Source organism: Phocoena phocoena, chromosome X, assembly GCF_963924675.1.
Source record: "Phocoena phocoena chromosome X, mPhoPho1.1, whole genome shotgun sequence".
In the NCBI taxonomy this organism is placed as follows: Eukaryota; Metazoa; Chordata; class Mammalia; order Artiodactyla; family Phocoenidae; genus Phocoena; species Phocoena phocoena.
The window spans coordinates 60,679,948-60,704,466 of record NC_089240.1 but is presented as its reverse complement, the minus strand read 5'-3'; the positions used below and the strand labels follow the sequence as shown (position 1 = coordinate 60,704,466).

General features: G+C 40.6%; 1 protein-coding gene across 3 annotated transcripts in view; it reads right to left on the bottom strand.

Annotated features, from left to right (window-relative positions):
• Positions 1-951: 951 nt before the first annotated feature.
• Positions 952-24,519, bottom strand: part of TAF1 (TATA-box binding protein associated factor 1) — an 89,140-nt gene continuing 65,572 nt past the window's right edge. For 2 of the 3 annotated variants that reach the window (XM_065901358.1, XM_065901359.1), the window contains exons 33-38: positions 9,977-10,044; positions 9,516-9,632; positions 5,967-6,092; positions 4,636-4,792; positions 3,869-4,046; positions 952-1,174 (exon numbers count right to left, since the gene is read on the bottom strand). In XM_065901358.1, coding sequence (XP_065757430.1) covers positions 952-1,174; positions 3,869-4,046; positions 4,636-4,792; positions 5,967-6,092; positions 9,516-9,632; positions 9,977-10,044 — 869 coding nt within the window. Of the gene's footprint in view, positions 1,175-3,868; positions 4,047-4,635; positions 4,793-5,966; positions 6,093-9,360; positions 9,367-9,515; positions 9,633-9,976; positions 10,045-24,519 lie in introns of all 3 variants that reach the window. The other variant, XM_065901357.1, reaches the window with a different exon arrangement.

The window sequence follows — 24,519 nt, the reverse complement described above, 5'->3', positions numbered from 1 at the left end:
GCACAGAACCATATCCTAAGCATGAAAAGAAACAGAAGACACAGTCTTCGCCCTAAGGAACTTACCATTTCCCTACCATTTCCCATGGGGGGGAGGGACAGAACGCACTTACATGGCAACATATCATTTCTGACATACAGGCTGTTTCAAACATTTATAGTTATTTGCCTCCAATTCATTTAGGAACAAGGCATTGTATAATCAAATAAATAATAAAATACTGGGCAGTTCAGTTTGTCCAAGAGGTTTATGTTTCTAGTGTGGCATAGAGTCCACCAGAATCCAATTCTCTGTCCCAGCAGAGGGGCTGTCCCCTGTTCCAGCCTGCAAATTAGAAAACTGAGATGATACCATGCTTGGAAATTTTCTAATACATCAAGAGGACATAAAGTTATTAGTTATTTCATGATTTCTCTTCTTTCCCCAGGAAAGAATGATACTAAGAGCAATAAATGGAGTTAAAGGGGGCACTGGAGAAGAAGATTACTCTGTTAGTGGTAGGGGGAAGGGGGTTGCTTGGTTTTAAATCAAAGGGTGGCACTGCCCCCAAGAAGACCAGGAGAGGTGATTTTTTTATCAGTTACTTACTTACTAATTTTTTTTTTTTTTTTTTGTGGCACGCGGGCTTCTGACTGTTGTGGTCTCTCCCGTTGCGGAGCACAGGCTCCGGACGCGCAGGCTCAGCGGCCATGGCTCACGGGCCCAGCCGCTCTGCGGCATGTGGGATCTTCCCGGACCAGGGCATGAACCCGCGTCCCCTGCATTGGCAGGCGGACTCTCAACCACGGTGCCACCAGGGAAGCCCTTACTTACTAATTTTTAAAGGCTACGGTACTAGTTAATCTGGTGATTTCAAGATCAGACACTGTACAAATATAAACAAATGGGGGAAAGGTGAACCACCTAGGCTAGAGAACAAGGAAGGCTGACCAAGGAGGCCCAAAGGAAGCCTCATTCATCAGAGTCCAAGTCACTGTCCCCAGCAATGGAGTGGAAATCCTCACTGTCCTCCTCGTCCTCTGACAGGTGGACCTGGCTTAGTACGCTCGGCCCAGAGCGCTGCTCTTCCTCCTCCTCATCTTCTTCCTCCTCTGATACCTCATACCCACCGATGCTGCTGAAGCTTGTGTCTTGGGTGTTCGACTTGGGATCAGGCTCCTCATAGCTCCCATAACTGAGAAGAGAAACATGTCATCTCTCAAGCTCGGACACCATCCTCTAGCTGACCAGTCCCGTTCTTGGTGCCACCAAGGGATCAGCCCATCTCACCTCCCCTGGACACTAAAATGATGGTTCTGGACTGTTCTACAGGTCCCTGAGAGAAAAATGATCCTATTCAAAAACATCAACTTGCCAACTTCATATACGCAAGAATCTGAATGAAAGAAACTCCCCTACACCTGAACAACAACACACTGCCAGCTTACATGACCATAAATGCTCTGAGAGCCTCATAGTTTCGTCTGCCACTTACAGCTTCACTCATCTACATATCCAATTAGTCAACAGTCCTGAAGATTCTACCTTTTCAATATATCTTGTCTCTATCCCCTCCTTTCCAGCCCTATTCTGCCTGCCTTGGCTTAGTCCTTTGTGATCCCTGGCCACCTGCACCACTGAAATCAATCTTCATGCCTCCAGTCTTGCTCTCCCCCAATGAATTCTTCACATTTCTGCCAGAGTGCTATTTTTGTTTGTTTGTTTATTCTTAATTTTACTTAAAAAAACCCACAAGTAATGCACGTTCACTGGTTAAAAAAAAAATTAGAATATACACCAGAAAAAAAGAAAAAGAAAAAAAAACACCAATAACTCTACCACCCAGAGATAATCTTTTGGTATATGACCTTCCAGATTTTTTTCTATGCACTTCACTTTGATGCTTAAACATTTTCTTTTTCTTTACAAAATTGGAATACTCTACATACTCTTCAGGAATCTGCTTTTTCACTAATGTTTATAATGAACATCTTTCCATGTCAATAAACATACATCTATACCATCATTTTAATAGCTGCATGGTATTCCACTGTATGGCTGTAACAGGATTTATTTCAGTCTCTCACTAGAACATTTAAGCTGTCTTCAATTTTCCCACTATTAGAAACAATGCTGTGATAAACATCCTTGTACAAACATCTTGATGAAGGTATTTTATTGTTCCCATGGAATAACTTCCTAGATATGGAATGTGGGGGCCAAAGGGGATGCACGCTTTTTAAGTTTCTGATTTATAATGATAAATTGCTGTATCTCTCTCACCTACCCCTTTCAATTTACATTATCAACCAGTCATTTCAGAATGTCTTTTTCCTCATGCCTTTTCCAACACTGGGCATTATCATTCATTTTAATCTTTGCCCATCTTATAGGTAAAAAAATTGCATTTCATTGTTTTATTGCATTTCTTTCTTAGGGAAGCTAATTTTTCATATATTTATTGGCCATTTACATTTCTTTTGTAAACTGTTAATTCATGGCTTTTGCCCATCTTTCTTTTGGGGCACAGAGCAACTTTTCCAAAATACAGATCTGATCATACTACACTCATTCAATGTCTGCCCCAAATTTTCAGACCCTTCATGATTTGGTCCTTACCTACTTTAATCTGTCTCTATTACACGGATCATGATCAAAACCTCCAGCCACACTGAGCTACTTGCATTCTCTAGAAGTGTTTCATGTCTCTGTGTCGTCATACATGCTGTTCTTAGTCTCTGGAATGTCCTTCACTTTCCTTTTCATTTAGCTGATTCCTATTCTGATTCAGCTCAGCTTCTCTAATCAGCTCCCCTACTCCACTCCTACCCAAGTCCCAGAAAAATCCTGTCGCTGCCTATCAGAGCACTTTTCTTGTTACACTGTGATCATCATCTGTTTGCCTGTTTTAGATTTCCCACTAGACTGAACTCCTTGAAGCAAGGACAACATCCTTGCTTTTGTACTTGTAAATATTTGCTGGATGAATAGACTCTTAACTGCTTGCTGGATACCTGCGGCTTAGATGTATCATATGTACCTTAAATCCAACATGTCCACAGACAAATTCATTTTTTGCCTCCTTTCCCACTCCATCTAATACCTGTTTTTCCTCTTTCTTCTCTCAGTGACATTCCCATTCATTATATATCTAATCTCCTTACCTCCTAAATCCAACTGATCTACCCTCTGAACAGTTCTTGAATATGTCCCTTCCCTTTCTTCCACTCCTAACAGATTCTAGCTGAATTCCTTATCACTGCCCTAGAGTTATTTAACACACAAATTTGATGTTACTTTCTTTTCCTTAAAGTGATGATTCCCATTAACCACAATCCAAGTGTCTTAGCATACCAGTTAAGGTCCTCTACAGTATAATCCCTTGCTACTTCTAGAGTCACAACGCCCAGCAACCTCCCTTCTGTCTGGAATTTACTTTGCTATATTTCTGCACCTTTGAACATACTGTTCCATCTCTAAGGATCTCCTCACCTGCTGCCACTTATCTACTTTTAGACTCCTATCCATCCTGTAAGGCCCAGTTCAAATGTTCCCTCATCTGTGACACTTTCCCTGATTACTCCAAGCAGAGCGAGATACTCCCTCCTCAGTGGTGACTTGGCACTTTGTACTTAACCTATGCTATGTAGCTCTTATCACACTGTATTTGTAATAATTTCGTTGTATCAGTCTCTTCCACTAGACTGTGAGCTCCTCAAGGGCAGGATATGTCTTGCTCCTCTGTGTATCCCCAAGGGCCTAGCACAGTGCCTTGCCCTAGTAGGTGCTCAGGAAATGTTTGATGGATGAAAGTAATCTGATGCTGGACCCTCTGACATCATAGCTGGGCACTGATGCCACAGCCCTGTAGCGTGTTGCTACCAATTACCTGATGTTGCTATCCTCCAAACCATGAGAAGCCTCCCCACCGTCTCCCTCATAGGACATCATGCTTTCTTCATTTTCCATGCCCATCCTTGTGTTCTCCTGAAGCATGCGGGGCTGTTTGGGTCTTATCCCACCAGATCCCACATCAGAGTCACTTCCACTTTCACTCAGCTGGATAGCTGTGAAAAGAGACAGATCTTGAGATAAGTTTGACAAAGAATTAACATCATTGGCTTAGTCTTCCAGAACTAGTTAATCCCATGCACCTACAGAGGCATCTTGTCTGGACTCCTCACCTCAGAGGATTGCCTAGGGTCAACACTGACAAGATCTGTAGTTTGGAAAGAGAATTAAAAAATCATTTCCTTTTTCCATTTCAGTGCTATCTATCTGTTCTTCCCCCCCATCATCTCCTCCTATACTCATCCCCTGCCATTGCCATTAATCCACAAAAAAATCCCAAAGCAGGATCTTTTTTCTTCATTTTCCTTCCCTATTGCCACATATAACACTTCTATCTCGTTTTTATCAAGTATTTAAATCAAAACCGCTGCTTTGGCATTGCCTTTTTGACTGTCATCTTTTGTACCTCCTGTGTTGTATTTTTTCACCTCTTCTAAGACTAATGAATCTGATCAGCCTATGAGTGAGTGCTCAGTACCCTGAGGTCTACTAATGGGACTTCAATAAAAGAGCAATTTCTGGTAACAGCATATGTGGCCCAGAGCTTCCTCCCAAGTCCTGAGGGTGCCATGGTGAGCTACGTACCAGAGAAAGGGTTATCTCCTTCTTCATCACTCCCGGCGTCTTCCTCATCATCTTCTCCTTCAGACATAAGCAAATCCTCATACAGGACACTGGCTTGAGGCTGTTGCACAGTTCCCTCCTCTTCATCTGCAAGATCACCATCTGCATCTTCACCTTCCTAAATGAGACCAGTTGAGGATCAAAGTCCCATTAATCGACCAAGTAAAAGACCAGAAGCCACCACCAGCCGCACCCCCCTTGCTGCCTTACAAGAAGTTACATAATTTTGGTGGATAGATTTGTTTAGCTGGTTCTTAAAGTCAGGTTGGGCCTCACTATGGAGACCTTCTGATAGCGCCTGGGGATTTGGCCTGTCCTGTACTACTGGGGCTCCTACCATATAAGGGTATAATGTAACCATAAGCTTTCTGTAAGCATACTCACTGGGGCTGGAGTCTTAGGTTTCCCATCCTCCTCATCATCATACCCTTCAATATCTACATCAGAGTCTTCCTCGCCCAGCCTACCTCGGCCCTGGCGCATCTGAGTGAGGAACACAAATAGCACATCATTGAGGGACGTGCCAGTAGGAGGAGTTAACCAAGGGCTCTCACTCAGGACCGATGCTCCTCCCTGATATCCCAGCCAACCCCACAGCTAGTGGGGGCTGTTTACACAGCTCAAGGCATGTGCATTTTCCCCCATTCATTCTTTGGAAATCACAGGTAGGGTTAAAAGAAAAAAAAACAAAGAACAGGAAGGCCTTGGTCTACTATTACTGTATCATCACAAGGAGACTCCTCCTTTCTAAACCAAGCTTTCCCTAGCTTGTGTTGGACTCTTTGGGACAGAAAAACCCTCCTGGATTTTGCACTCTCCAGTGGAACCCTGACTGAGATCAGCTGATAAGATTTCTGGATTCAGATCAGGAGTATCTGCTGATACCTCAAGAAAAAGCCAACTTAAAAAACTTAATTTTAAAAATAACTTTAATTTAGGTAACTCATATACAGTAAAGTAGCAGGGCAATTATTTTGAACTCTGTCTCTGAATGCAGTTGGTCTTTCTAATCACCTGTCAGGCTGCTGTGATGCCTCATACATTTTTCACACTTGTACCTTCCCTTAAGTTCTGCTGTGCCTGACTCTGCCCATGGTGACAGATAGAAGACAATGCCAGTCATGCAACCTGCCACCGTCCCACCTTGAAATCACATTTCCAGGCCTTCATTCCCAGGGCCAAGGGGTCCAATCATCATCCTTGACACATGTCCACACATCACCACCATCACTCCCCCATCCCCTACCCCCAAGCATACTACCAATCTCACAAAGAGAAAAAGAATATCCTACCTGTGTCACCTGCTTTTCTGGAGTGGCAGTGGGAATATCCAGGACAGACATATTGCTCTCATCTTGAAATACAGAGGCATCTCGAGACATACTGAGGGATGTGTTGGTATCATACAAGTCAGGAGGCTGTGGCACAAATCATACAACTTAGCTTCTATTTAGTAAAGGGAGCAAGAAATACAGAGAACTCCCCTTTAGAGCATTCACTGCAGAAAAAGGTCATGCAGAACAATCCATTTAAAGAGAAAACATAGTTTTGACATAGTTTTATGGACAGCTTTTTGGGAATCTCACAAATGTTGCTCATTCTAGCAGAGGCATCTGATGCATATGATCAGAAGCCTGAAGCAGAAAAGCATCAAAGCTATGGGACAATTCTATGTCCTAACAGCCTTTATGGTCAATAACCTAATTTCTTCTAAGCCTTGTCTTATTGTTTTTAGGCCCAGGGCTTCATACCAGTGCCATTTAGATTGTTTGGTTTAGAGACATCTAATAGAAAATGGGATAAAGAAATTTCAGTTCCAACCAGAGCATGGAATGGGGTAAGAGCTTATGAGCTCACCAGAGGATGCTACAAGGCAAAATGGCATGGTGAAAAACCATGGACTTTGGAGTAAACTGCCCTGGGTTTGAGTCCTGGCTCTACCATTTGCTAGCTGAGTAACTTTAACAAATTACTTAATTTCTCTAAGCCTTGATTTCCTCAACTGTGAAACATGGATGATAATGTCTACCTCACAAGGTTGTTTGGGAGAATTAAGAGATGGGTATATGCTCCTTACCCAATGCTTGGTAGTCAACAAATTATAGCTTCCTTCCTTCTTCCCTCTCCTGAAGAGAACAGGGGTTTAACAAACCGTCTATTCAGTGAAAGGAGGGCAGGAGGGACTAAAAAAGAACAGGCTGGAAAAGTAGGAAAGCATTCTCTAAAAAGCTGGCTGAGGGTAGAAATATTATGTGGCTATTAAAAATGTTTTCAAAGACTATTTAATGAAATAAAATGCTCATGATATAATGTGAAGCGAAAACAAGACAAGATCATAATGACCAATTTCACTTTAAAAATGTGTCTATAGGGCTTCGCTGGTGGCACAGTGGTTGAGAGTCCGCCTGCCGATGCAGGGGACACAGGTTCGTGCCCCGGTCCGGGAAGATCCCACATGCCGCGGAGCAGCTGGGCCCGTGAGCCATGGCCGCTGAGCCTTCACGTCCGGAGCCTGTGCTCCGCAACGGGAGAGGCCACAACAGTGAGAGGACCACATACCGCAAAAAAAAAAAAAAAAAAAAAAAAAAAGTGTCTATAAACGCACACGTACACGCATTACAGATTTGAAACACGCCAAAATGTTCACAGTGGTTGGTTCTTTCTGACTGGTGGACTTGATTTTAGGTAACTTATTTATTCTGTATATTTTCCAACGTGTCCCAATGAACATGTTACTTTTATCAACAAAAAACCCACATGTGTTACTTTGCTGTTGGTTTTGTTGTTGTTGTTTTTAAAGCAAACAAACAAGGCTGATTGGGAACAGGGTTTTGGAGAAAGAGAGGCAAAACAGAATTCAAAGCATCACACTGCAAATAAACTAGCTGTGGAACAAAAGAAGAGAACATCAGGGAATGAAACGCTATGTGGGAAAATGTAAAGCAAGCAATTTTAGAGAAAGTGTTAAGCTGAATGTATGGTGCAATACAAGTTGGGTAGAAATAGTTGAGTGAAAATACATTATTGATTACCACCATTTAGAGCTGGAAGTAAAGTACGATTACTGTCATGTTTCTACACAACAAAATTGTATTATGACAGGTTAAACTTACACAAACACACTTTAATAGCATTTGGGTTTGAGAGTAGTTATGAGTAAGGACAATCACTCATGCGCATCTTCCTCAGGTTTAGAAATAATGCACTGGGCTTTCTAATTTAAAACGTGTATAATGAGTGAAAGCAATGATCAGAGAGTGAACTGGAATAATGAAGAGGCAATACCTACACCCTACTCCTCATAGGAGATCCTCTTAACTGCACAAAACAACAGCTACTGCTCCGGAGGAAGAACAGTTGCCAGGTTTTCCTCCACCATTTGAGATAGTGTGGGAGGGGAAGGGAAGAAAGGAAGATGGCTTCTGGGTCTAAGGGTCTGACTCAGACTCACCAAAAGGCTAGCCTTAGGCTGTCATAGAGCAGAGCAAACACGCCACTCAGTAGTTAAGACTCTCCTGGGGAATGATGGCTAAAACCCAGGCTTTAACTTACCACAAAGGGTCTTGTGGAAGCTGTGGGCCTATTAGCAAATAGGACCTTCCTGGGCAACAGCACTCACCCAAGCCCCCTTGACCCAATCTGCCCACACACTCCAAGAGCCTTTCCTTGTTCTGGGCCTGGAAGATGTATCTTAGGGCTCTTTATACTTGGCCCCTCAGTGGCCTAGGTTTTGGGGTGAAAGAGAGAGTAAAAGATAGATAAGGAGAGTGCATGAATGAGATATAGACAGCAATTATCCAACAGAGATCACACAGGTTGCATTATTAGTTCAGAGTGAAACCTGAGCAGAATGGAAAAACGTTTTCCAGTGGGAACTAGGAGAAATACGCATTAGAATATTTGGTTAAATTTGAAAGGGCCTCTGAGAACCCTGTAGGTGACTTTCATACAGATAAGGAAATAAACATTTCCTGAATGTCTACTATGTGCTGGGCAAATGACCTTGTTTAATGTTTACAACAATCTTGAAAAGTACATTTTAGAGAAACGGAAACTGGATTAGAGGGGTTAACTTAACTTCCCAAGTGCACAAAGCTAGATAGCAGCAGAGCTAAGACTCAAACCCAGGACTGTTTTATACCAACCTTCATGTACTTTCCACTTTACCATAGTGCCTCCAATACAGTTATATTCTGGTAAGTCTTATTATTCAAATATACCAGCCCTCTGAGAGTATAGTATACATGAAAGAGACTCTTAGTATATTCAAGGGTCAGATCAGAAAGACTAAAAATTTCTTATTAATCTTGCTCTCTAGTCTTTCACATGAAAATTGAAGAATATTATAAAACATTACCTGTCTTCATTTATGGGGAGAGCGAGTCAATCCAGGAAAATGGGTGACATCTGAGCTACACTGAGATATCTCAGAAGGAATGAGTAATCAGGCATCTATAAGGCACAGGAACAATGTGGCCCATGTCTATACTCTAGGGATGTCCTAGAACCCCAATGCATGAGGCAAGGGAGCCCCAGAGACTCAAGAGAATGCCTCTGGCCATGGTAGTCAGGAATCTGGTATTCCTAAATACTGCCTAAACAACTAAGACCCCACCCCATTCATTCATCCCATATCTGTCTCTTCTGGATTCAACAAGGCTACCAAGACCCACGGCCCTCACTCACCTTAGCCTTTGAGAAGACAAGAAAGCACACGAAAGGCATATGAAGAGGAAGGACAGAGAAGAAGGGTATCTCAGTAAATACATCTGTTAACATGCTCCCAAGTTCCCAAACCAAAAAGAAAACTGTAAGAGGAGGCTTCTAGTCCTCAGACTCACCTGAGGTGTGTAAGGCCCTGGGGTCATTGGGTCCAAGCTTTCTAATTCTGCTTCCTCCAAAGCTGCTTCTTTAGCTGTGCAAATATCCTTCTCAAGTTGAGTCAAATGCTCATCATACTGAGAAATAAAGAAAATTAGTGAATTCATTCAACATTTGTTTTAGACACTGGGGATACAAAAGTTGTAAAAAGAGCAAATGAAAATCCCTGTCTTCGAAGAGCTTCTATTCTAGTGGCAGGACACATATGGTAATTAAAGTAAATAATTACATAGTTTATTAAAAACATTTAGTGCTAGGTAAGAAAATAAAGCAGGGAAGGAACTAAGGGATGTGGGCTGAGGTTTGGGGTGGGATATTACATTTTAAAACAGGATAGGCAGAGAAGGCCTCCTCATCACTCTAGGGAACAAAGGGATTCCAGAAAGCTAGATCCTAAGGAGACCTCCTCTTTACCACTTACCTCAGTCAATGTCTGGTAACAGACATTCACAATCTCCTGAGCAGTCTTGGTATACTGACTTTCAGGCCCTAAAAATGAAAAGAGAATGCCATTACCTTTGCAGACTTCAGTTCCAGAAATTTACATTCTGTCACCAGCGGTAGTGCCCCATTACCGTAGATCCGAAGAATCATGCTTCAGCTTTAACTTGCACTCTTGCTCTACTTTTGGAGGTAGAAAATTTCAAACACATACAAAAACAGAGACACTAATAAAATGAACTCCCACGTACCCATTACTCAGTGTCAATGATTATCAATACATGGTCAACCCTGTTTCATTTACACCAACTTTGACACTTCCCAAATTATTCTGAAGCAAATTGCAGCATTTCATTTCATCCATAAATTGTTCAGTATGTCTTTAAGGACTCTAAAAAAATAACTATGTATGATACTATAACGGTAGATACTTGTCACTATACATCTGTCAAAACCCACAGAATGTACAATAACCCAGAGTGAACCCTAATGTAAACTATGGACTTTGGGTGATAATGATGTGTCAATGTAGGTTCATTGATTGTAACAAATGTACCACCTTAGTGGGGGACGTTGATAACAGGGGAAGCTGAGCATGTGTAGGGGCACAGGGTATATGGGGACTCTGTACCTTCTGCTCAGTTTTGCTCTAAACTGCTCTAAAAAATAAAGTCTATTTAAAAAAACAAACAAACAACTGTATTACACCTAAAATAGTAAACAATAATTCTTTAATATTATTAAACAGCCAGTCAACATTCAAATTTCCCCAACTGTTTTACAAATGTTCTTTTACATTTGATTTTTTGGAATCATAATCCAAATAAGGTCCACACACTGCATTTGACTGATGTAAGACACTTTAATCTATTAGGTGATTCTTAACCAAACTACACAGCTCCCCATACAGTTTTGGTCACAAGTTGCAAACTGGTGGCTTGCAGGTCAATCCAATTTTATTTGGCTCACAAAAAAAACCAGTTCAGGTGGTGATCGTTTCATAACGTACAGAAATGTCAAATCATTGTATTGTACACCTAGAACTAACATGCTGTTGTAGGTCAATTATACTTCAATTTAAAAAAATCACTTCAGTTTGGGAAAATGGATTGAGCTGTGCACTCATAATATATACACTTTTCTGTATGTAAACTATACCTCAATAAAAAGTTTAAAAAAAAATCTTAGTTGGCAACATTCAACAACCAAGAGATTTCATGTAAAAACCCAAATGTCTGGCTTCTCTTAAAAAAGTAAAAGATGTGGCAGCACAGGGTTAACATTCTCATAATGCACCGATGGGCTGGATCTGAGTAGCAGCTGTCCCTTTTAGATAAGGCATGTGTTTCCCAGGTTACCTTGGTCCCTACCAGGTCTGCTTAATTCATTTACGCCTGGACCCTGAAGGCATCTGAGTTTTTACTCCCTGCCTTAATTGCTTTATAATATTCTTTAACATACTGTTCATTCACCTTTTCATTCATAAAACATTTTTGAGTACCTTCTAGGTGCCAGGCACTAGACACAGAAAGGAGTAAGATATAGACCATATCCTCAAGAAGTTATGGTCTAGCACAGTGAGATAGACTATAAACAAATGGGGCAATACAATGCAGTGAAAAAATCTATACAGGGCTCAGTAGAGGCACAGAGGAGGAAGTGGCCAATTCTGGGATGTAAGAAGGAAAGCAGAATTAGGAAAGGCTTCACAGAGGAGGTGACGCTTGAATTAAATGTACTATTTATCAGGATGTAAAGGATAAAAAATATACCACATGTGAAGTTTTCGTGCCATAACTACTCTGACTATTGCAAGCTATTATACAAACAAATAAGTCTCCTTCAGTTAAAATCTCTCACAAGCATAGGTCATCTGTTCTTTTATTTATTTATTTATTAAGTTACGGCTGCGCTGGGTCTTCGTTGCTGCATGCGGGCTTTCTCTAGCTGCGGTGAGTGGGGGGCTGCTCTCTTCGTTGCGGTGGGCAGTTTTCTCATTGCCGTGGCTTCTCTTGCTGCGGAGCACGAGCTCTAGGCACACGGGCTTCAGTAATTGTGGCACTCGGGCTCAGTAGTTGTGGCTTGTGGGCTCTAGAGCACAGGCTCAGTAGTTGTGGCGCACAAGCTTAGTTGCTCCGCGGCATGTGGGATCTTCCTGGACCAGGGCACGAACCCGTGTCCCCTGCATTGGCAGGCGGATTCTTAACCACTGAGCCACCAGGGAAGTCCCAGGTCATCTATTCTTTATAAAAGATAAGTAAAGCTGTGTCCTCACACAAGCTGACTGTGCCAAACACAAACCAGAAAGGAAACGCAGTCAACCAAAAGATATTCAGGACATGTATAAAGACAGCCAGAGCTGGCTCACAGTCAAGAACAGTCTGAGTGATAAGAAGACCGAAGCTGAAGTTTCTGAGTTCTAATCTTCTAGGGCCACCAGTAGGTTGGTCCTCAAAGTACCGATGGACACAGACTGCAAAAGTTATCAGACAAGCTTTCATGTTGATAGAAATGCATGATGTTAGAGAAAACAGGCTGCATACAGGTTAGAGCCCTCCTTCACCAGGCCAGTACAACATCAGCTTATTGCAGTATCCTGGCTCTTATACCTACCTACCTGACTCATCCCTCAAACTCCAGCCTATAGAATAAGAATTCAGCTCTTCAGTTTTGAAACCTAAACATACACCAACGCTTTCAATATCTCAGTGCTCTCATAATACAAGGAAAAATTAGTTTATACATTTGCAAAGTTTTCTCTTACTTTAAACCATTTAAAAGACGTGACCTCGGGCTTCCCTGGTGGCGCAGTGGTTGGGAGTCCGCCTGCCAGTGCAGGGGACACAGGTTCGTGCCCCGGTCTGGGAAGATCCCACATGCTGCGGAGCGGCTGGGCCCGTGAGCCATGGCTGCTGAGCCTGCACGTCCGGAGCCTGGGCTCCGCAACGGGAGAGGTCACAACAGTGAGATGCCCGCGTACCGTTAAAAAAAAAAAAGAAAAGAAAAAGATGTGACCTCTTCGTCACCCATTTTCTTTGCAACACACAACTCTAAAGAAATACCCACAGGCTTCCCTGGTGGCGCAGTGGCTAAGAATCCGCCTGCCAATTCAGGGGACACAGGTTCGAGCCCTGGTCTGGGAAGATCCCACATGCCGCGGAGCAATGAAGCCCGTGCGCCTAGAGCCCATGCTCCATAACAAGAGAAGCCACCGCAAAGAGAAGCCCACGCACCACAACAAAGAGTAACCCCTGCTCACTGCAACTAGAGAGAGCCTGTGTGCAGCAACGAAGACCCAATGCAGCCAAAGATAAATAAATTTGTATTAAGAAAACCCTAAAAAAGTAAAATAAATACCCACTAATAAAGCCCCCAGAAAATAGAAAAATACACTTATGTAGCTGACAAACTTCTCTGTGTGTTTTGATTACTAGCTGTGTCTGTTCTCAGTTTTTGACAGTCCATGCTCTCAAGAGCTACAAGGGTTTCAGCTATTTAACTCTATTATTAACTCTATTATATGCAAAGTGGCACTGAAGTATAATATTTTGGATCAAAGATGGTGGTAGAGTTGGCAAACCACTGTTAACACCACCAAAAACGGATAAAATTACACAGATATTTTCTTAACCCTACCTATACCAGAAATTTATTTGTTTGCTCATTTATTTATTTATTTATGGCTGCACTGGGTCTTCGTTGCTGCACATGGGTGGTGAGTGGGGGCTACTCTTTGTTGTGGTGCATGGGCTTCTCATTGCGGTGGCTTCTCCTTGCGGAGCACGGGCTCTAGGCATGCAGGCTTCAGTAGTTGTGGCACGCGGGCTCAGTAGTTGTGGTGCATGGGCGTAGCTGCTCCATGGCAAGTGGGGTCTTCCTGGACCAGGGCTTGAACCCATGTCCCCTGCATTTGCAGGCGGATTCTCAACCACTGTGCCACCAGTTAAGTCCCTACACCAGAAATTCTTGAATGGAGTGGTAATGAGTGAGATCCATGAACCCCTGAAACTGTAAACAGAATTCTGTATATAATACATATTTTTCTGAGTAGAAGATCCATAGTTTTCCATCAGATTCTCAAAGGGGTCCATAACCATCTCCATAATGCTAAAAATATTGCTCTATATTCTGCAGCAATCAGGTGCTTACTAAAAGTAGGATGATCAGGGCTTCCCTGGTGGCGCAATGGTTGAGAATCCACCTGCCAATGCAGGGGACACGGGTTCAAGCCCTGGTCCAGGAAGACCCCACGTGCCGCGGAGCAGCTAAGCCCGTGCGCCACAACCACTGAGCCTGTGCTCTAGAGCTTGCGAGCCACAACTACTGAGCCCACGTGCCACAACTACTGAAGCTTGCGTGCCTAGAACCTGTGCTCCGCAATGAGAAGCCACCACAATGAGAAGCCCGCACACCGCAATGAAGAGTAGCCCCCACTCGCCGCAACTAGAGAAAGCCCATGCACAGCAACGAAGACTCAATGCAGCCAAAAATAAATAAACAAACAAATAAAAGTAGGATGATCAGCTTTAAGTTTCACAGCTTAGGAAGAGAAGAGTCATCCAGTGAAAAGACATACACAGACAACAGGGCCTCTGTGGGAATAATAAAGGTACTGTGGCTATTGTGGGGAAGAAGAGGAGGCAGAAACTGAATTCCAATTTCCCGGTCCCTAAAGGATTACTATACAGAAAATCAGAATTTATGAAGAGTAATTTCCAGGATGACATGAAAATGAATGTGAAAGCTAAAACTGTCTATGAATTATCACTGTGCCCTACAGGAGAACAAGTGACCCATTTGCAAAAAGAAATGTTTTTCTGAATAATTTTGTTTTTCTTCTCTCTCCTTATTTAGTAAATCATGGCAAAGCAACTGCAAATATCAAAGAAATATATTTATATTTATACTTTGCCTCATTCATAAGGATTGGCAGTAGCCTACAGAATCACATGTAATTCAAATCAAATGTCCTTAAATAGTGATAATTCCAATGACAGCTTTGGAAAGTTGATATTCCACCAAAATCAAAGAAAATTACTTTTGTCATTTCTAAGTTAATTTTCCTCTTTAGTAATGTCAGGAGAAGAGAAGAAAGTTACAAGCTTTGTGGTTGTAGTTAGAGAGGGAAAACAAGTATTATTGTTATCTAAAAGGTTTCAGAGAAAAATACCAGTTGAGTTGGTGAGCAGTCCTGTGCAACCAAGAGAAGAGGGTTTGTGATCACTCCTAAGCTCCTATTTCCTTTGAGAACATTTCCACAAATACTAAAAATAACCTTCCTCCTAAGATGAGCACTGTGCCAAAACAAGCATAAATTATTATCCTGACAGTGAACAGTGTGGGGGATATGCATGTGTTGCAATGTGAATCATTAAAATTAAAAAATAAAATCTCAGTAGCAGTAGAAAGCTTAAAAAAATCAGTGCCAGATTTAAAAAGAAAAAAAGGAAAAATGTGCACAGCTAATTCCTAAAGAAACTAGAATTACTGAATTCAATTATGCATAGTCCACAGATCCCAAAAAAGATGAGCTTGGGCCCTCCTAATTCTTAGATATTTATCTCAAACTAGGTCCAGAAAAGGTAAAAAGAGAAGTGAATCTAACCTTTCAGACTGTAGCTAGGCTCTTTACATTAGGTATGACGTAGATCAAATGCAAATTAAGATGTTTAGTTTCCAAGATAAGAGGTTTGAGCTCTCAAACCACTGTAACAGAACTTTACTCAGAATCTGGATTAGAAACTCAAGAAGCTAGAAAATCCAGAGGGGAACTGGGGTAATAAATCTCACTGGGCATGGGTAGGATTTACATTCAGGACCTACCTCATTAAAAGTCCCAAAGAATGTTAAAATACTTTTTTCCCCCAAATGGACCATTCCATTTAGCAACTTAAAAAATACACATATAGCCTTAGCTAAACACACTCATCCCATATTTCTACAATTAGAAAAACAACAATATAGACAATTCAAAACACCTTTTCTTGTAGAATAAAATTTACAACAGCCTAACTCTTCATTTTTAAGTACTTACTGGAAGCCAGGTATAGTGCTAGGCTCTGATGATACAAAGATACAAAAATAAAAAACAGAACAAAACAAACAAAAAGCAAGAGATAAGTCCTTGTCCTTGATGCCCTTTCACGGCTTCATGGAAGATAAATATACACAAATTCATAATTTCAATAACATACCAAGCACTAAGGGATCATAGAGAAAGTAGCAACTGTGTCAGAGAATGAGGCAGTGTTAAAGAACACTTCTTTGAAACTGTTTTCATCAGGTCAACAGTGATATGCTAACTGCCAAATCCACTCAACATTTTTCAGACTCAACCCTAGAAGTGCTATGTTACATATGCAATTGACATTCACTTCTTTTCCTTGAAATTCTCTAAGCCCGAGCTTCTACTGCACCACACTTCACTTTTTCTGGGTACTCCACCTCTTTCTTTGACCGTTAGTTCATTCAACAGATATTTACCGAGTGTTCACTATGTGCCAAGAATTATCCTACACACTGGGGATATGAGACAGACATGGGTCCTGCCTCCATGGAGCTTAGAGCAATCACTTTTATTAGATTTAGGCCATTTTTCTTTCTGTGCCCATTTTTCTTTCTATACTCTTCGCCTAACTCTACATGATGCCAACTGTAATAGCTTATATAGAATAAACGCGGAGAAGTTAACATTGATTTATATCCTTCATGGTAATAAGGTTTTGTTTTGTTTCTCCTGGCACCACAGAAAACACACTGCCTTGACAATACATTACAGAAGCTCCCAGGCTGACAGAAAGCCTATTTTTCTATATCTCCTTTTTCTTTTAATAAATAATAAATAATAATTTTTATTTTCCCAAATGCTGTTTTTGGAAATGTGGGCTTTGTTGTAGCCTTAACACTTTCTGGTGCATATTTGTTTTCTAGCATATTATCTCACTCACCATAAGTACAGGACTTTCAATGAGATGATGCCTTGTAACAGACTGCTATATCACTATTTACTAGCTCAATACAGTACATAAGAGAAGAGGGCTAGTAACTTATGGACATCCTATGTCTATTCCCTATCAAACTCAAGCAGATAATGAATTCTTGAACAACAAACAAGTATTCTCACAGAAATGAAATGTCAAAAGACAATTATCACTGGGCAATCTCCCTCAACTTCAGCCACAGTATTTATTTATACACACACACACACACACACACACACACACACACAATTTTATTGAGGTATAGTTGATTTATATATTAGTTTCAGGTGTACAACATAGTAATTCAAAATCTTTATCGATTATACTCCATTTAATTATAAAATATTGGTTGTATTCCCTGTGCCATACAATATATCACTGTACCCTTTTTATACATAGTAGCAGCCACAGTATTTTTTAAAATTGAAGTACAGTTGATTTACAATGTTGTGAGTTTCAGGTGTCCAGCAAAGTGATTCCATTTTACATCTATATATATCTATTCTTTCCTGATTCTTTTTCATTATAGATTATTATAAGATATTGAATATAGTTCCCTGTACTATACAGTAGGTCCTTGTTGATTATCTATTTTATATACAGTACTGTGTACCTGTTAATCCCAAACTCCTAATTTATCCCTCTCCCCACCTTCCCCCTTTGGTAATTGTAAATTTGTTTTCTACGTCTGTGAGTCTATTTCTGTTTTGTAAGTAAGTTCTTTTGTATCATGTTTTTAGATCCACAAAAAAGTGATATCATATGATCTTTGTCTTTCACTGTCTGACTTACTACATTTAGTATGATAATCTCCAGGTCCATCCCATGTTGCTACAAATGGCATTACTTCATTCTTTTTTATGGCTGAGTAATATTCAATTGTGTGTATGTATGTGTGTATATATATATTACATCTTCTTTACCCATTCATCTGTTGATGGACATTGCTTCCATGTCTTAGCTACTGTAAATAGTGCTGCTATGAACACTGGGGTGCGTGTATCTTTTTTTTTCCTCGCCGTGTCGTGCAGCATATGGGATCTTAGTTCCCTGACAAGGGATTGAACTCGTGCTCCCTGCAGTGGAAGCATGGAGTCTTAACCACTGGACCACCAGGGAAGTCCCCTTGCATGTATCTTTTTGAATTAGAGTTTTCATCTTTTCCAGATAAATGCCCAGGAGTGGAGTTGCTGGATCATATGGTAACTCTATTTTTAGTTTTTTTTAAGGAACCTCCATACTGTTCTCCATAGCAAGCAGCCACAGTATTTTTAAAAGCAAAGTAGAAATCCAATTTAGATTTTTTTTCCAGAAACATTCAAAATGATATTCAGTTCACTCTTTTGCCTTTTTGAGTCACATATGAACAGATTTTATTTAAACAAGATCACATACTTAAAAATTGTCCATAATATAATGTCAACTGAAAAAAGAAAATTATAGAACAGAATATATGCTTTCATTTGTCAAAAAAAGAAAAAGTATATGGTGTGTACAGAAAAAGGGCCAGAATGCTTCACACCAAAACTAACACTACTCTGGAGAATGGGATGGGTAAAGGGGAAGGACAGGGAGATTTCTCCTTTTCACTATATACAATTCTATATGGTCTGATTTTTTTTAATGCACATGTAACATTTTTATGATGGAAAATTTTAGTTTAAGTTATATACTTGAATTTTACAGAAATAATTTGGCAAAGATTTTAAAACACTGATAATAATCTCCAGTGTTGGACAGGCTGTAGGGAAACAGGCATTCTCCTTCACTGTTATTTTTATTATAAATAGGTACAGACAGCCCTTTTGGAACACAATTTTAGAACATCAAAATTTCCTACAAAAATATTCCTACAAATGTGCAAGGATATCAATTATGATATATATTTATGCTATGGAATACATTAAAAAGAATGATAGAGATCTCTATGTACTAACAATAAGACAGGATCAGTAAAGATGTCAATTCTCCCCAAACTGATCTATAGGTTTAACTCAATTCCTATCAAAATCCCAGCAAGACATTTTTGTAGATATAGACAAGATTCTTCTAAAATTTACATGGAAAGGCTAAAGAATAAGAGAACAATTTAGAAAAAGAATAAAGTGAAAGGAATCACTCTACCTGATGATAAGACTTACTACATAGCTACAGTAATCACGGCAATGTGCAGAGGGACAGATACGTAGGTCAGCGGAACAAAGTAAACCCAGAAACAGACCCACACATTTAACTGATTTTTTACAAAGGTGCTCACAGCAACTCACTGGAGTAACAGTCTTCTCAACCAACAATAATGGAACAATTGGACATCCACAGGCAAAAAGAAAATGAACCTCAACCTAAATCTCATGCCATATATAAAAATAAGTTCAAAATGGATCATGGGGCTTCCCTGGTGGCACAGTGGTTAAGAATCTGCCTGCCAATGCAGGGGACACGGGTTCAAGCCCTGGTCCGGGAAGTTCCCACATTCCGTGGAGCAACTAAGCCCGTGCACCACAACTACTGAGCCTGCGCTCTAGAGCCTGTGAGCCACAACTAATGAGCCCACGCGCCACAACTACTGAAGCCCGTGTGCCTAGAGCCTGTGCTCTGCAACGAGAAGCCACTGCAATGAGAAGCCCGTGCACTGCAACAAAAAGTAGCCCCCGCTCGCCACAACTAGAAAAAGCCCGCGTGCAGCAATGAAGACCCAAGGCAGCCAAAAATAAATAGATTAATTTAAAAAAATGGATCATGGATTTAAATGTACAACAATAAGAGAAAACCTTTGTGATCTTAGGTTAAGCAAAGTCTTCTTAGAGACATACTGGAAGCACAGTCCAAAAAGAAAAAACTGATAAATTGGATTTCATCAAAATTAAACATTTATGCTCTTCCAAAGTTACTGTCAAAAGACTGAAAAGACACAGGCTAGAAAAAAATCTTTGTAAATCATATATCTAGGGACTTCCTGGTGGTGTAGTGGTTAAGAATCTGCCTGCCAATGCAGGGGACACGGGTTCGAACCCTGGTCCAGGAAGACCCCACATGCCACGAAGCAACTAAGCCTGTGCGTCACAACTACTGAGCCTGTGCTCTAGAGCTCGTGAGACACAACTACTGAAGCCCGCGTGCTGCAACTACTGAAGCCCGTGAGCCTAGAGCCTGTGCTCCACCAACAAGAGAAGCCACTGCAATGAGAAGCACGCGCACCGTAATGAAAGAGTAGCCCCTGCTCGCCGCAACGAGAGAAAGACCACAAGAAGCAACGCAGCCAAAAAAAAAAAGTCATATATCTAATAAAGGACATACCTAGAATATATAAAGAACCCTCAAAACTCATTAATCATAAGAAAACAACGCAATTAAAACCAGGGCAAAGAAACGAACAGACACTTCACCAAAGAAGATATATGGATGGCAAATAATCACATGAAAAGACGTTTAACATCAACAGCCATTAAGGGAATGCAAAGTAAAAACACAATGAGATAGATGAATGGATACAATTTTTTAAAACAGTGGTAATACTAAATACTGTGGAGAAACGATGATTCATAATTGTTGGTGGGAATGCAACATGGTACGGGCACTCTGGAAGAGTACAGCAGTTTCTCACAAAACCACACATACGGGCTTCCCTGGTGGCGCAGTGGTTGGGCGTCCACCTGCCGATGCAGGGGACGCAGGTTCGTGCCCCCGTCCGGGAAGATCCCACATGCCGCGGAGCGGCTGGGCCCGTGAGCCATGTCCGCTGAGCCTGCGCGTCCGGAGCCTGTGCTCCGCAACGGGAGAGGCCACAGCAGTGAGAGGCCCGCGTACCACAAAGAAAAAAAAAAAAAAAAAAAAAACCACACATACATCTACCATCATATTCTTAAGTATTTATTCCAGAGAAATGAAAATTTATATTCACACAAAATCCTGTATACTAATGTTCACAGGAGCTTTATTCATAAGCAAAATACTGGAAAACTGAATGTCTTTCAATGACTGAATGGTTGAACAAACTCTAGTGAGATGGAACACTACTCAACAATTTAAAAAATGAACTACTGACACATACAATAATTTTGATGGATCTCAAGAGAATTATATTTAGTGAAAAAAATCAATCTCAAAAATATTATATTATTCTTTATATAACATGCTCAAGTTTCAAAACTATAGAGATGGAGAAGAGCAAAGAGGTTGCCAGGGAACAAGGAGAATGGTGGGTGCACGTGGAGGGACATGGATGCGAAGGGGTAGCGTCAGGGAGTTCTTTTGTGATGACAGACCAGTTCTAAACCTTGATGGTGGTGGTGTGATGGCATAAAACTGCATAAAACTATCCACATGCACAAATGAATATAGATTTTTTTAAAGGTGCAAACTGAATAAGGTCTGTAATCTAGTTAATGGTAATGCATCAATATCAATTTCCTGATTTTGATATTGAACCACAGCTATGTAAGATGTCACCATTGGAGGAAGGTGGGTGAAGGGTATACAGGACTCTACACTATTTTTGTAATTTCTTGAGTCTAAAATTATTTCAAAATGGAAGCTTAAAAAAGAGGATCAGGATATATTCATGAGCAGAGAGCAAATTACAGAATAATTATCTATAAAAATGACAATTTTTGTAAAAAAAACCCCCAAAGTTAAAAACTATTTATGTGTAATTACTTAACATGTTTTGTGTAAGTACAGAAAAAAGTATAGACGGGGCTTCCCTGGTGGCGCAGTGGTTGAGAGTCCACCTGCCGATGCAGGGGACACGGGTTCGTGCCCCGGTCCAGGAAGATCCCACATGCCACGGAGTGGCTGGGCCCATGAGCCATGGCTGCTGAGCCTGCGCGTCTGGAGCCTGTGCTCTGCAACAGGAGAGTCCACAACAGTGAGAGGCCCGCGTACCGCAAAAAAAGAAAAAAAAAAGTACAGACGGATACACACCAAACTGTTACCTCTAGGGAATAAAACTATGGGAGATAGGAGCGGGAGGGCAGGAACAAGCTTTTTTTTTTTTTTTTTTTCCAGGAGAAGGATGGATTTACCACTTGCAGCAAGTAAGGAGAACAATGGGGATCTTTCCCAAAGCAGTGTCTCCGGAAGATGCTTTAATATTTAATTCTATCTATTTCTGTATTGTTTGACCTTTTTCTAAGTATGAATTATTAAAGAGGTCTATCTGACAGGAATGTGAATGATAGGTTAGAAAGAGATAAGTCTAAAGGCTGGGACACTGGCCAGGTGACTACTTATTGTAATAATCTAGGCAAAATATAATGAGGGTTTTAGTGATATGCTTGAAGTTGGGAATTTAGTCAAGGGAAAGAATCAAAAATAACTCTGAGGTTTCCAGATGTAGCTACTCAGTGACGCTAGTACCCCATTCAACCCAGATTGGAAACAGTAAAGGAGTGAGTCAAGTAAGGGACAGAGGGAGAAAACTGGAATAGAGAAAGGTTGGAAGAACACTCAGTTTGAAGCATGTTTCAAGTTCCACTGGGACATCCAACAGGAAATGTTCAGCAGGTGGTTGGGATATAATACAGATCTTTCCCCAGAATAGAGTTGAGAGTCATCAGGGAAGAGGTAGTAATTAAAGTTGTAGGAACAGGCAGAAGAACATTCAGTAAAGGAGATTGAAAAGGAATGGTCAAAGAGGTAGGAGGAAAGTAAGAGCTGAAAGTTGTTATGCAGCCAATTATACTACAGTTTCAAGGAAGAAATGGTCAGTAATGTCAAATACTGGGGTGAGATCAAGATAAGGACTTGAAAAGTGCCCACTATACCAGGCTATTATGTAATACTGTTCACTTGGTATGCCGGGCAGGGTAGAACCAGATTAAAGCTAAGTGAGGCATGAATGGCAGGTAAAGAATAGGAGAGAAACGTTACATATTCGTTTAAAAAAAAAAGAAATCCTCATCCATGATACAACATGGATGGTTGAACCTTGGAAACATTATGCAAAGTGAAATACAAGCCAGACACAAAAGGACAAATATTCTATGTACTGTATGATTCCATTCATATGAGGTACCTAGAAGAGGCAAATTCACAGACAGAAAGTAGCACAGAAGTTACCAAGAACTGGGGGAATGGGAGAATGTGGTTACTGTTTAATGGGTACTGAGTTTCTGTCTGGGATGATGAAAAGGTTCTGGAAATGGATAGTGGTGATGGTTGCACAACACTGTGAGTGTACTTAATGCCACTGAATTGTAAACTTAAAAATGGTTAAAAAAGGTAAATTTTTATGTTGTGTAGATTTTACCATTTTTACGATCAAAAGAGATTTTATTCTCTTCAATGATGTGAGAGACTTAACTTGTATGTAGGAATACGTATACCTTGGCCCCAATCTAAGGAGAGTCACTGACAGAAAAAAAGAAAACCTTAATATTTATTAATGGCCAAACTTACAGAGTAGTCTCAAGGACAGACTCAGAAACTAGTATACAGAAATACTTTAAGCATTATATTAACCTACGAACAATACTATTCTTCAAACTGATTGAAACCTTTAGATTTAATAATCACTTTGGGGGTGGGGAGCACATGTACAACAGTAGAAAAACTTTTAAATTAACTAGGAATAGGGACTTCCCTGGTGGCGCAGTGGTTAAGAATCTGACTGCCGATGCAGGGGAAAGGGGTTCGATCCCTGGTCCGGGAAGATCCCACATGTTGTGGAGCAACTACACCCGTGCGCCACGACTACTGAGCCCACGCACCGCAACTACTGAAGCCCACGCGCCTAGAGCCCGTGCTCTGCAATGAGAGAAGCCACTGCAATGAGAAGTCTGCGCACCGCAATGAAGAGTAGCCCCTGCTCGCTGCAACTAGAGAAAGCCCACGTGCAGCAACAAAGACCCAACGCAGCCAAAATTAAAATAAATTTATAAATTAATTAATTAACTAGGGAAAAACTCAACAAGAAAAAAGTAGATGCTCAATAGCAACAAAAACTATAAAACATACAGAAATAAACAAAAGATTCCTAGAAATTATACAAAAAACCTAGAAGTCTTTGTTGCGGGAGGTAAAAGAAAATCTGAATAAATGAAGAAACATGAACTCCTAGATGAAGAAGTGTATTATTATACAAATATACACTCTCTTCAAATTAATCCACAAATTAAAATGTCAATATTATCTACCTACCTACCTATCTATCTATTTATGGACAAGATAGAATCTAACAAAAATGATCATAGAGTGTATTTTAGGGTACTTGGGTGAAGACAGTCTAGCAGAGGAATTTAAGATGATAAAAGTCTGAATGATGATCACAGTGATACTATCTGGTGGTAACAGTGCAGACTGGATAAACAAACACATAAAACAAAATAGAAAGCTCCAAAATAGGTTCAAGAATATATATAAGAATTTAGTATATGATAAAGGTGGTATTTTGTACTAATGTAGAAAAGGACAGACTGTTCCATAAATACAACTTGAACACTTTGGCTAATCCTTTGGAAAAGAAAATAAGTTAGATATTTACCTTATACCTTAGATTCTATTTTTAAAAATCAATAAACATTCAAACGTTTAAAATGTTATA